Source organism: Marmota monax, unplaced genomic scaffold (genome assembly GCF_021218885.2).
Source record: "Marmota monax isolate L192 unplaced genomic scaffold, Marmota_monax_Labrador192_F-V1.1 WCK01_AAM20220418_F8-fsc00012, whole genome shotgun sequence".
Taxonomy (NCBI): Eukaryota; Metazoa; Chordata; class Mammalia; order Rodentia; family Sciuridae; genus Marmota; species Marmota monax.
Genome location: NW_026695227.1, coordinates 32,212,005 through 32,224,583, shown reverse-complemented (window position 1 = coordinate 32,224,583; position 12,579 = coordinate 32,212,005). Strand labels below are relative to the sequence as shown.

At 42.5% G+C, this 12,579-nt stretch overlaps 1 protein-coding gene across 3 annotated transcripts in view; it reads left to right on the top strand.

Annotated features, from left to right (window-relative positions):
• Positions 1-1,638: 1,638 nt before the first annotated feature.
• Bin2 (bridging integrator 2) overlaps positions 1,639-12,579 on the top strand; it is a 32,204-nt gene continuing 21,263 nt past the window's right edge. For 2 of the 3 annotated variants that reach the window (XM_046436144.2, XM_046436143.2), the window contains exons 1-2: positions 1,639-1,770; positions 9,394-9,474. In XM_046436144.2, the coding sequence (XP_046292100.1) occupies positions 1,690-1,770; positions 9,394-9,474 (162 nt within the window). In that variant the 5' untranslated portion in view covers positions 1,639-1,689. Of the gene's footprint in view, positions 1,771-1,874; positions 2,483-9,393; positions 9,475-12,579 lie in introns of those variants that run through there. The other variant, XM_046436145.2, reaches the window with a different exon arrangement.

Genomic DNA, 12,579 nt, shown 5'->3' with positions numbered 1-12,579 from the left:
AATCCTTCCATCTTTACCATTATGGCTCTCACAGATGATCACAAAAGCTAAAATCAGAATAAACACTAATCACTTATTGCCTGAAATTTTTGTGTCCATTTCTGTAAATGAACTAAGCAGACTACAGTGGAATCATCTGATTACCAACCTAGCTCCACCAGACTGTGAACATCTTGAGGTCAGGGGCTGCATTGTATTCATCCTTGGCTTCCCAGCACCAGCAATGCCTGGCACACAGTTTAGTTTGAGTGCACTGTGTCTACTGGGGGCGGGGAAGAAGTGCAAAACAACAGCAGGTAATTTTGTGGAAGGCCTCCAACTTCTTGGGAAGTATATTTTGATCTCCTTTCCTTCCTTGAAAGAATTTAATATGCACTGTAGAATCCATTTTTTTAAAGAGAGAGAGAGAGAGAGAGAATTTTAATATTTATTTTTTAGTTTTCAGCAGACACAACATCTTTTTTTTGTATGTGGTGCTGAGGATCGAACCCGGGTCCGACGCATGCCAGGCAAGCGCGCTACTGCTTGAGTCACATCCCCAGCCCCACACTGTAGAATCCTTGAATAAATGGTTCCTCCAAATGTAATATCCTAATTTCCAGCTAACCCCTCAAACAGGTCAGAGAGTAACTTCCACATCCACATCTCTAAAGAGACAACAGTTGTCATCTCAGTAGCCCCACCCTAATTTGCACAATCTGTGTCTGAGTTCACATTCGGCTTCCATCTAGTATACTGCACTCCAACTAGAAAAACTTGCTCCCCGTCCCCTGCACAGGTTCCCATACTCAGTCCTTTTTTTAAAAAAATAAGATCGCTTCATTTTCTCTCTGCAGTTGTTGCTCCCTTTCACATCCATATCTGGAGCCCTGGCTCCTTTCGGCACTCTCCCACTAGCAATTCCAGACTTAGGCATTAGCTAAACCGCAACATGGGGCAAGAAATACAGTTGACTTGCCCACGCCACACGAATACTCCTAGAACTGAGAGACATTTTCTGATACAATAAATAGTCACAGTGAGTTGAACTCAACATTTTCTGCCAGGTTGTTTGTTATTTTCCAATGTTGATGTGCTGGCTAATTTGTTTTCTGGAAGGAATGAGTCTAGGCTCACATTTGAAGATCCTGTTCAATGGGGTCGATGTTCCCCTGCCACCAGGCAAAGTGAGGACCAAATGACCCAGCCTGGGGATGTCCCCACGGGGCCCTCAGCCTGCTACTCTGGGCTGCACCCTGAGCTGGGTTGTTTGGGGCTGTGGATGGGCCTTGGCGTCTGCGGCCCAGGCTTCAAGGCTGGGGGTGTCTTTGGTGTGGGGCTGGGGTGGCCTGTAGAGCCTGGCCAGTGCAGGGCAGCCCTGGGGGCAGGAGGGCAGCCCTGGGGGCAGGAGGGCAGCCCTGGGGGCAGGAGGGCAGCCCTGGGGGCAGGAGGGCAGCCCTGGGGGCAGGAGGGCAGCCCTGGGGGCAGGAGGGCAGCCCTGGGGGCAGGAGGGCAGCCCTGGGGGCAGGAGGGCAGCCCTGGGGGCAGGAGGGCAGCCCTGGGGGCAGGAGGGCAGCCCTGGGGGCAGGGAGGCCCAGGCCGCCTGCTTGCTGGCTGGCGCGAGGCATGCTGGGAGCCGCAGCACTTCCTCCCGGGGGGCCTCTGGAAACCACAGGGAGCTGGGCCAGCTGCCCCGAGCGGAGCTGCAGGATGGCCGAGGGCAAGGCGGGCGGCGCTGCGGGCCTCTTCGCCAAGCAGGTGCAGAAGAAGTTCAGCAGGGCCCAGGAGAAGGTAGGCGGCGGGGCCTGGGCCGAGGAGGAGGGTCCCCGCTGACCCCCGGGGAAGTGGGGTGGGGAGTGGGTGTCCATGAAAACTGGCAGATGGGAGAGAACGGAGAACACCAAGCCATCTTGAGCAAGGCTGGGCGAAGCCCAGGAGACAACGGTTTCTGTCAGGAACAACCCTCAGGCTGACCCAGAAAACATGACAGAAAGGAGCCAGCGTTGGCGGCCATCCGCGCTGCAGGGTTCGTCCTCGTAATAAGGCCAGGATGGTGGCCTTTTTACAGATGATGAAATTGGAGGGTAATTTCCCCAAAGGCAAAGACGGTGACAACCAGCTGTGATGCCAGATACTGACACTAAAACTTGGCTTTTGACCATCCCCTGAGGACTCAAGAATCTACATAATTCTTTCTGTACCTACCCCTTCCTGGCCTCTGGTGGTGGTTTAATGACCCATATCTGCTTCCTGTACCCTCCCTTTGGCTTTGGAGACCACACTGCCCAGGATGATGGAGCATCTCTTCAATTGTGCCCTTCTTATCTGGGTAGCCTACTCCAGCATTGGGTAGGCTGCCCATTACAACTTAACCTGCCTGTCCAGATCAGGTGGACACTCTCTGTACATTTTAATGGCATTTTTGTAACTGTCCAATGTATTTTTTTTGCTTCGAATTTCCACCTACCATCAACCTAGTAGACAAGGTGGTACGGGAAAACAGGTAAGCCAGAAGAAAAAGGGGGATGGAGATACAAGAAGGACTTCAGATACAGTCTTGGTTTTCTAAGAGTTACAGTCTTAGAAGCATGTAGATGAATGGCACAGGCTTAACAACTGAAATATTTGTATTGTAAAGGCAGAGGCAGCTTTGGAAGGATAAAGGGCAACCAACTCTCTCTCAAGTGGGTTATCAATTGAGCAGTGATGGAATATAGATGTCGTTCCTGACTTTAAGAGACCACAATGGAAGGCTGGGGTTGTGGCTCAGTGGTAGAGCCTTTGCCTAGCATGTGTGAGGCACTGGGTTCAATTTTCAGCACCACATAGAAATAAATAAAAAATAAAGGTCCATCAACAACTAAAAAAAAAGAGACCACAATGGAGCCAGATGTGGTGGTGCAGGCCTGTAATCCCAGCAGTTCGTGAGGTTGAGACAGGAAGATCACAAATTCAAGACCAGCTTCAGCAATTTAGAGAGGCGCTAAGCAACTTAGAAAGACTCTCTCTCAAATAAATAAATAAATAAAAATTAAAAGGGCTGGGGAAGTGACTCAGTGGTAAAGTGCCCCTGGGTTCAATCTCCAGTACCAAAAACAAAAACAGAGATCACAATGAAAGGGAGAGGATCTTATACTTTTTCTGTCTTTTGAAGTCCTGTGAAACAGAAGAGGAAAAGGGCAAGATTTTATGTGTTGAACTTAAGTTACTTCACTTACTCTAACCTTGGTGGTTGTTTCAGCCTTTCTAAAGGCTGATTACAAATCTGATAGATCAGAGAGAGTGACTGCTTATGAGAAGGTTGGGTTAGAAACAGTATGGGGGAGCAGGAGGTACCCCAGAGAAAGCCACATTGTGGTTGAAAAAAAGAACAAAAACCCCAAAGGAAAAGAAAAAGGAAGGAAAAACAATCTCACAAATAATAGCATTTTTTTTTTAAAGAAATACCAAGGGCAAGGGATGGAACTCAGTGGAAGAGTGCTTGCTTAGCATACCCAAAATCCTGGGCACCACAAAACAAATTTTTTTAAAAAACATAGTACTTAGCTGGGCTTGATGGTGCACATCTGTAATCCCAGCAGCTCAGGAGGCTGAGGCAGAAGGACCGAAAGTTCAAGACCAGCCTCAGCAACTTAGTGACACCCTAAGCAACTTAATAAGACCCTGTCTCAAAAAAATAGAAAAAAAGGCTGGAGATGTAGGTCCGTGGTTAAGCACCCTTGGGGTTCAACCTGCTTAAAAAAAAAAAAAAAAAAGGTACACTGATTTTTTTTTTAAACCAGGAATTGAACCCAGATGTGCTTTACCACTAAGCCACATCCACAGCCCTTTTTATTTTTTATTTTGAGACAGGGTCTCACCAAATTGCTTAGGGCCTCACTAAATTGCTTAGGCTGGCTTTGAACTTGCAATCCTCTTGCCTCAGCCTCCTGAGTTGCTGGGATTACAGGTGTGCATTACCATGACCAGCTTGCTTCACTCTTTCACTCTGTCTTGACCTACCCTGTCATCAACACTGTGCCCTTACTTTGGGCTTTCTCTCCTTTTTAAGCATGGACTCCAAAATCTCAAGTAATGCCTGCTTTAGACTTTAAATCTTGCGTCTATAAAATAAGAGAGTTGATATTCTTTATGAAATTCAGAGTGGAAATCCAAATTGAAAAGGAAAGGGGACTTGAACCTCAGAGTCAAATATTTCCCCAAAGGAAAACCAGCCACCCAGCTAGCACCCTCTTCTTCCTGCCCTGAACCCTTACGAGGTGGGGAAAGAAGAGCAAACATGAGTCTTCCCTGGGAAACTTCCAGGTTGATGCAGAAAACAGCATACTCTGAACCCATACTCAAATATAGGAAGAGTCAGACATGGAACTTGAAGCGGTAGCCAGAGGTATTGTGTGGACAAGGGAGAGAATGGTATGGGAAGATGGAGCTGGTTCAGTTCATTCAGCTCCTAACCAGAGTCGTTGGGTCTTGGGAGGTAACTGACAATAAGGTAAAGAGGGAGACAGTTTCAGTAAAGAGAAAGGATATAATCTCTTGAGGAATGTATAATAATGGTTAATGTGTCAAATATCATGTGCCTGTGATGGAGCAGGCACAGGAACATAAGAAGGCATGATCTCTCCCTTATGGAACCAACATTCTAGTAATATGATCTCACTTCATCTCTTCAACACACTTTAAATAAGATGTTTGTATTCCAATTTTTTTTTTTTTTTGGTCCTGGGGTTTGAACCCAGGGGTTTGCATATATTAGGCAAGTGCTTTACCACTAAGCTACACCCTCAGCCCCAGGATTCCAATTTTAGAAATAAGGAAACAAGTTTCAAAAGAGATTGGCAAATGGCAGAAAAATTACTGAAACCCAGGTGTTCTGTCTTTGAATAACCTCAGGCTGCTGCCTTTGCAAGGTTCCTGATAAACCACTCTGACATCTGTGCCTCCCCACTTCCTGCTGATCCTTTCTCAGAAGGATCAGGGATACCAGTGGAAACAGGCTCATCTTCCCCTGAAAAGCTGGGAGTAATGGTCAAGTGACTGTTAAACACAATAGAGATGAAACATTCTTCTTGTTCTGTTTTCCAGTTCCCACCCAAACACAACATGAGACTGGGTTCAGGCTGGCTTCATTGTATTTTTATAGTTTGTTACATCTTCACATTTCAGACTACTGCATTCACCATCTGTTTGTGATTTCTCTGTGGCAGACCTCTCAGCTCTCCCCTAAGCAAGAGCATTTTTTAACACTCCTTTGTTGGTCTTTTTCTCTGTTGACTTTTACTCAACTTCAGTCCCAGAGGATTTAATTCATCAAATATTTGTGGAAAATTTCTTTGTTCAGGGGACTTGGCTGGAACCAGAATAAAAGGCAATCTTTTCTTGCCTGTCAGAAGCTTACAATCTAGTAAAAAAATAAAATAAAAGTAAGAGAGCTGAGAGATACATCTGTGGGAATTCAGAAAGCAGAAAGAGTGGGGAGAATGGAGGGAGGCTTAACTCTGGAGGCTGAATTTGAAACAGGAATTGTGGATGATTCCTAGTTCCTCGGGCAAGTGGGTGAGAGAGCATTCCAGCCAAGGAATGCCAGCATAATCCAGCAGGAGTCTGCAAATCCTTTTAGGCAAAGTAGTGAGAAATGCAGCTGAGCCCGAGCACAGTCCTGTGTGGACTGTGGAAAAAGTATATTGAGGCCATATTAAGGAAAGCTCACTTCAGCATATATCCTAAAGATTTCTCACATCAACACAACAAAACTATTGCACCTAGAGAAAAATAATGCTTCATAATATCTAACATCCAGACCCTGTTCAAATTACCCCAATTGAGAGAATTAGCTGAAATGTAATCAATAATCACTTATGGTGAAGGATCATGTATTTGGTAGCCACCAAATATTTATGCAGTGATTTTTTTAAGCTTTATCACTCCACCCCAGTCTATGAAAGAGTTATTAGAATAGGAATAGGTCAGTGAACACTGAAATATTATTCATCCATATTCATCAAGTGTTAACATTTTGTCACATTTACTCTTTGATCCCCGCCCCCCCCCCCCCACCACCACCACCAAATGTCTGTATTCTAACTTTTCAGCTGCCAGGCCAGGCAAATTTGGGGCAGAATTCTCAGGACAGGACTTTAGGGACTGATGTTATATTGTAGGTTATCATTAGGAAGTGATCCAAAAATAGAATTTTTTTTTTTAACAAACAACCGTTGAGCTCAGCTCAGTGGCACATGCCTGTACTCCAGTTATTTGGGAGACTGAGGCAGGACAATCATAAAGTTGAGGCAAGCCTGGGCAACTTAGCAAGATCCTGTCTCAAAATAAAATAAAAAGGGCTGGGGTTGTAGCTCAGTGATAGTGTTGTCTAGCATGTGCAAGGCCCTGGTTTAATTCCCAATACTAGGGAAAAAAATCTACTGAGCATCTGTATATCCTGTTCCCTCTAGGGTTTCTCCTTGAGAGTATAAGTGCCCTGACACAGGACGCATGGACCTATTGCTTATGACAACAGACAACTCTGGGCCCAGGGCCCTGAGGTACATTTCCAGGGTGATAACAATCGACTTTTCTCTTTCAGAATTGAAAGCCTTTTGGTCTTCCTTTGGAAACTGGGGAGAGGGCTCCATCATACCCTACCTTAAACTTTTTCTCTCTTTCTCACCCCCTCCACCTAGGAAGAGCCAACCAAGGGCAAAGGAAGGGAGGGGTAGCAAAAAAGGAAGTAAGAGCTGCACTTACCACTAAACAAGGTAGTTTGGCAACTTTCTGGTAGAGGACAATGTTTTGTTGGGGGAAGAGGGTGGAGCCAGGGAGTATGGCACTGTGCAGGCATGGCAACAGAGGTGAAGTTAGAGACACACACAGACAAATAGACATGGCTAAACTGAAAAGGAAATATAGGCATTTATAGACAAGGAAGAAAAACTAGACATGATAATATATATGTATTGATTGCTCACTGCAGGGCAGCACAGAGAAAGGCAGTTCACATACATAACCTCATTTAATCCTCTCAACAACTTCAGGAGAGAAATATTATCCTAATGGAGGAAAGGAAGTTCTATACACTGAGGCTCAGGAGATTTAAGTGACTTGCCCAAAGGCTTATAGCCAGTAAGTGGAAAGGCCGAGATGAGAGTTAATTAATATCTGACTTTCTAAGAGCCCTTGAGCTTAACCACTACAGAGCTCCATAAGTGAGAGACATTAACCCCCTGGGGTAAGATTGGAGACACTTGGGTCTGTCTCTGCATAGAGCCTTCCTCACTCCCAAGACCTCAGCACTTATGCATGTGATTCAAAACCCTTCATAAAGAGACTCCAATCTCTCTAACTTAATTCCCCATCACTCCCCATAACACACCCTAAATGAGCTGTGCCAAAACATCTTAGGAAGCTGCTGTGAAGTCACATCCTCCCATGACTTTGCTGACGCTGTTGTCTGCCTTGAATCCTCTTTCTTCTCCCTGTCCCTTTCTTCCTTTCTCTCTCCTTTTTTAGCAGTGCTGGGGATTGAACCCAGGACCTTGCACATGTTAGTCAAGCACTCTACCAATAAGCTACATCCCCAGCCTTTTTTTTTTTTTTTTTAAAGACAAGGTCTTGCTAAATTCCCTAGGCTAGCCTGGAACTTGCAATCCCCCTTCCTCAGCCTCCCAAATCGTTGGGATTATAGGTGTGCACCATGCCTGGCTCTTTATACTCTACTCCAATCAGTCAAAATCCTATTTCAAGGTCCAGCCAATGGTCTTCTTTTATACCAGTCTCACTCTCCTTTCCTGTTAAAATTACTAATATCTATTTTCTGGATACTGAGAGATCTAAATAAATAAAGAAAGTACTCAGTCCTTAAGGAGTCCCAGTTTGAAAAGACAGATAAATTCAAATAACAAAACAGTAATAGAAGCATATACAACTTACAGATGTTGCAACCACTGAACAGGGAGTGGTTAGCTTGATTAATGAGATGAAACTTATGTGGTTAAGCATCACAAAGGACATTCAACTGGTTTGGTTTGTTTTGTTTTAAGATATGTGCCTGGCAGACAAGGTGAGGAAGGGCATTCCAGAAAGGCAGTGTCCCCTTTGACAATAGAGACTGGGTCTTTTTTACTACCTTGTCTTTTGCCTTAGCACTGAGACTGTATAATGGATGTCTCTCAGGTTTTCTAGTTGAGAGAAGACAGACCTGGATAGCATTCATTTCTAGCTGAATTTCAAATGTATTTTATCAGGGCTTCTCAAAGTTTTCCACAAAGGCCCTCATGGAAAGAAGAGTTTCCTGCTCATCTCTCTAACCTCATCTATTGAGAAGAATCTGTGTCTATGGCTAGACAAGGGTCTTTTAAGAGAAATGTCTTCAAGGGAGATGGGGTTGTAGCTAGTGGAAGAGCCCTTGCCTTACATGTGTGAGGCGCTGGGTTTGATCCTCAGCACCATATAAAAAGAAAGAAAGAAAAGTATTGTGTCCATCTACAACTATTTTTAAAAAATTTTAAAAATATCTTTAAGGCTCAAATTTATCTTTAAGAGCTATGCATATTTTATGTTCTTTTTGTTAATCTTTGTTTTAAGATAATGCCCTCACCAGGCACAGTGGTACACACCTGTATTCCCAGCAACTTGGGAGGCTGATGCAGGAGGATTGCAAGTTCAAGGCCAGACTAGGCAACTTAGTAAGACCCTGTCTCAAAGTAAAAAAGACTGAGGATGTAGCTAAGTGATAGCGCACCCCTGGGTTCAGTCCTCAGTACCAAAAATAAACAACATGTCTTCCTTCTTTCTCCTTAAGAAAAACACTTTAGGGCCAGAAGGTAGTTCAGTGGTACATCATGTGCTTAGCTTGTATAAGGCCCTGGGTTCAATCCCTAACACCCTAAAAAACTTTATTTTTGCAGTACTCAAGATTGAACCCAGGGCCTTGCACATGCTAGGCAAGTGTATCTATCATTGAGCCACATCCCCAGCCTTAAAAAAAAAGGACTTTAGGGGCTGAGGTTGTGACCCAGTGGTAGAGGACTTGCCTTGCACGTGTTAGGCACTGGGTTTTATTCTCAGCACCACCATATAAATAAATAAATAAACACAATGTGTCCAACTACAATTAAAAAGTATTTTTTAAAAAGGACTTTAAATAGCAATGAGATTCTAGGAAGGTAAATCTTATTTATTTGGAAATAGATATATCCTCTAGCACACTGCTGCATACCTCCAGTTACACTTATTTGAAAAGAATCACAAAATATGATTGGTTTGTCAGCAACATGATATATTCCTAATTCTGCTGGGGTAATAAGAGTAAGACCCTTAGTTGCTTCCAAGACTATGAGAGAAGCCACAGTCATATAAGACCAACATATGAGAGATACTTGACTATAACTATGGCCTTTTCTGTCTTATATCTCCCAGGTCCTACAAAAATTGGGGAAAACTGTAGAAACCAAAGATGAGCGATTCGAACAAAGTGCCAGCAACTTCTATCAACAACAGGTAATTGGGGGAAGGGAAGCTTGGAGAAAGAAAGAAGACATATGGGATGTGTGGCAGAAGAACACAGGTTCTGCAAGCATCCTTACCAACCCAGCCTCCCCCAAGGGCTCAGGGCCACAGGGTGACCTGCTGCTTATCCTTCCTCTGGAACCAGAGAAATTTACCTTTCTGTTCCTGGATTGAACTCAGGGGCAGTTAACCACTCATCTAGGGATTTGTGGGAGATAGAGGAGTGTTCTTTTCTCTTTAATTGGTTCCTCCTGAGGATTGCCAAGGTACTGAGGCATCACCAGATCCTTAGACAACATTAAAGTGAGCCCCTGCCACCTTTGTTTTGGGCTTATATACCTCCCAGGGTACCATTCCTATCCTAGGTCTCCTCTCGACTCAGTGGCCCCTGTTCTCCTATTGTTGTTTACTACATCTTTTCTACCTAAGTCCTTTATTCCAAAATAATACCTCCATCTTTTACTTGTCATTGCCACCAACAAACCTCCTTTTATCACTGTTTCTTCTATTTCAGCAGGGTATTATGGATAATTTTATGTAGAAAATTTACACTATGAAGTGGCTAACAGGTTTAAGCTCCATGGGATTTTTTACTTCCTATCTACCATGGGCAGGGTTTGTGCTCAGTATTTTACATACATTATATCATTTAATTTTTACATTAAACCTGAAGATTACTGTCCCCTCTTTATAATAAGAGTGTTAATCTGTTCAGGTTTGATAATTCATTAGAATGACTCTCAGAACTCATAAAGTTTCTACACATATTATGATTTTATTACAAAGGATATGAATCAGGACCAGCCAAATGAAGACACATATAAGGTGAGGTGGGAGAGGGTTCCAAACACAAAGCTTCTATGTCTTTAGGACATGTCATGCTTGGCATATCAGGTGAGCTTTAGGTGTCCAGAGTTCTTATTGTAGTTTCTTTCTTTTTTTCTTTTTTATTTTTTTATAAGTAGTTAAACATAATACCTTAATTTTTTTTAAAAGAGAGAGAGAGAGAGAATTTTAATATTTATTTTTTCGTTTTCGGCAGACACAACATCTTTGTTTGTATGTGGTGCTGAGGATCAAACCCAGGCCGCACGCATGCCAGGCAAGCGCGCTACTGCTTGAGCCACATCCCCAGCCCCAATAATACCTTTATTTTTGTTTTTTAATTTATTTTTATGTGGTGCTGAGGATCGAACCCAGGGCCTTGCACGTATTAGACGAGCGTTCTACCGCTGAGCCACAATCCCAGCCCCTTATTGCAGTTTCTTTACATGTTGAATCATGGGCTATGTGCTTGAACTCAAATCTCTAGCTTCCTTCCCTTCCTCTTACTTGTCTCAAAGCCTGAATCTTCTAATGACAAGGTTGATCTTTCCAGCATGGACAGCCACCATCTTGAATTTAGTATAAACTCAGGTGTGGTCTGAGGGGACCACAATGAATAACAGAGACATAATATTTGAAGGTTATCTCCCAGGAACCAGGGACAAAGATCAGCCAAATTCTACATATACAATATCAGTTAGTTGAATTATATGGAAAACCATTTTAAATGATAGTGGAAGGATATTAACTATTATCAAAGTAATTGACTATAAATTAAAATCACTTGGGAAGTATTTAAAAGTGCAAGGTCTCTGGGAGTAGGACCTGGGAATCTTACTTTTACTTTTAAACTTTTTAAATGGAAAATTTCAAATATATACAAAGGAAGAGAAAATTGTATGATGAATCATCATATACCTATCACCCAATAATTTATCATCTCATGGGCAATCTTATCTGTCTGTACTTTTCTTCTATCCTTGATTTTTATGAAGCAAATTCCAGTAATCATTTCATCCATAAAAATTTTAATTTCATTACTCATTATAAAAAATCAGAAAGTACTTAAGAAAAAATAAAATGAATGTAAAAACAGTAAGAATTTCACACTCCTAAACTATGACCTCTGTGGTTTTACATCCTTACAACTATCTTGCTATGTTTGTATGTGGTATCTAAATGTATCCATAATAAATGTGAGGTTTACAAAAGTGAGATTATTCCATGCATGTGGTTTTGCAACTTGCTTTTTCCCCCAATTTAACTACATACTATTTATTTTATATTAAATATTTAAGATATTTCAGATTAAATATCCCACTAAAATGCAAGTTTTAAGTGCTATCTAAAAAATTTAGCACCATTCCTTAATACTGAAATATACTGTTAAGGGGTTGTAACTCAGTGGTAGAGTGTTTGCCTAGCTTGTGCAAGGCTCTGGGTTCTATCCCCAGCACCTAAAAAAGGGGGAAAAAAATATTCCAGTCAATGTTCAAGTTTCCGTGATTGAATCTTTTTTTTTTTTCAACAGTTTGTTGAAATCAGCAATTCAATGACATGCTTAAACCTCTCAGATTTAAATCTCTTAATCTATAGATTTCTGATTCCTCTCTTTGATTTGTTGTTGATATCAGGTTATTTGTCCTGCAGTTCCCTGCAGCCTATATTTTGCTGATTGATCTCTGTCTTATTATTTGAGGAGTTCCTATGTCCTGGCAAATTGATTGATTTACAGGCTTGATGAGACTTAGTTTTTTTGTCTTTGTTTTGATGTCAAAAATATTTCATAGGTGTTTGTATATTCTTCTCTCAGGAAGCACCTGTAATGTCTGGTTGTCTCTTTCTGTGTGTGTGGTGTTGGGGATTGAATCAAGGGCCTTGTGCCTGCAAGGCAGGCACTTTACCAATTGAGCTATAGCCCCAGCCCTGGTTATCTCCTTGTTTGTGTAACATAACAGCCATAGGTGATCATTGACTATGGAATCAGCTTTTTATTAATAGCATGTCCTATTCCTCCCAACTTCCCAGCTTGTGTCAAAGCCTTGCCACTTGCCTAGGTTCCTTACCAAATTTCCATAGGTAATTTTTCTTTGAAGCTGTGCTTGCTTTCCCCTTACCCTCTTTTTTTTTTTTTAAGAATTTAACTTTCATTTTATTGTTGTTGTTGTTTGTATGGTTCTGAGGATCGAACCCAAGACCTTGCCAGTGCTAGGCAAGCGTTCTACCACTGAGTCACAACCCCAGCCCCCATTACTCTCTTTTCAAAAACAT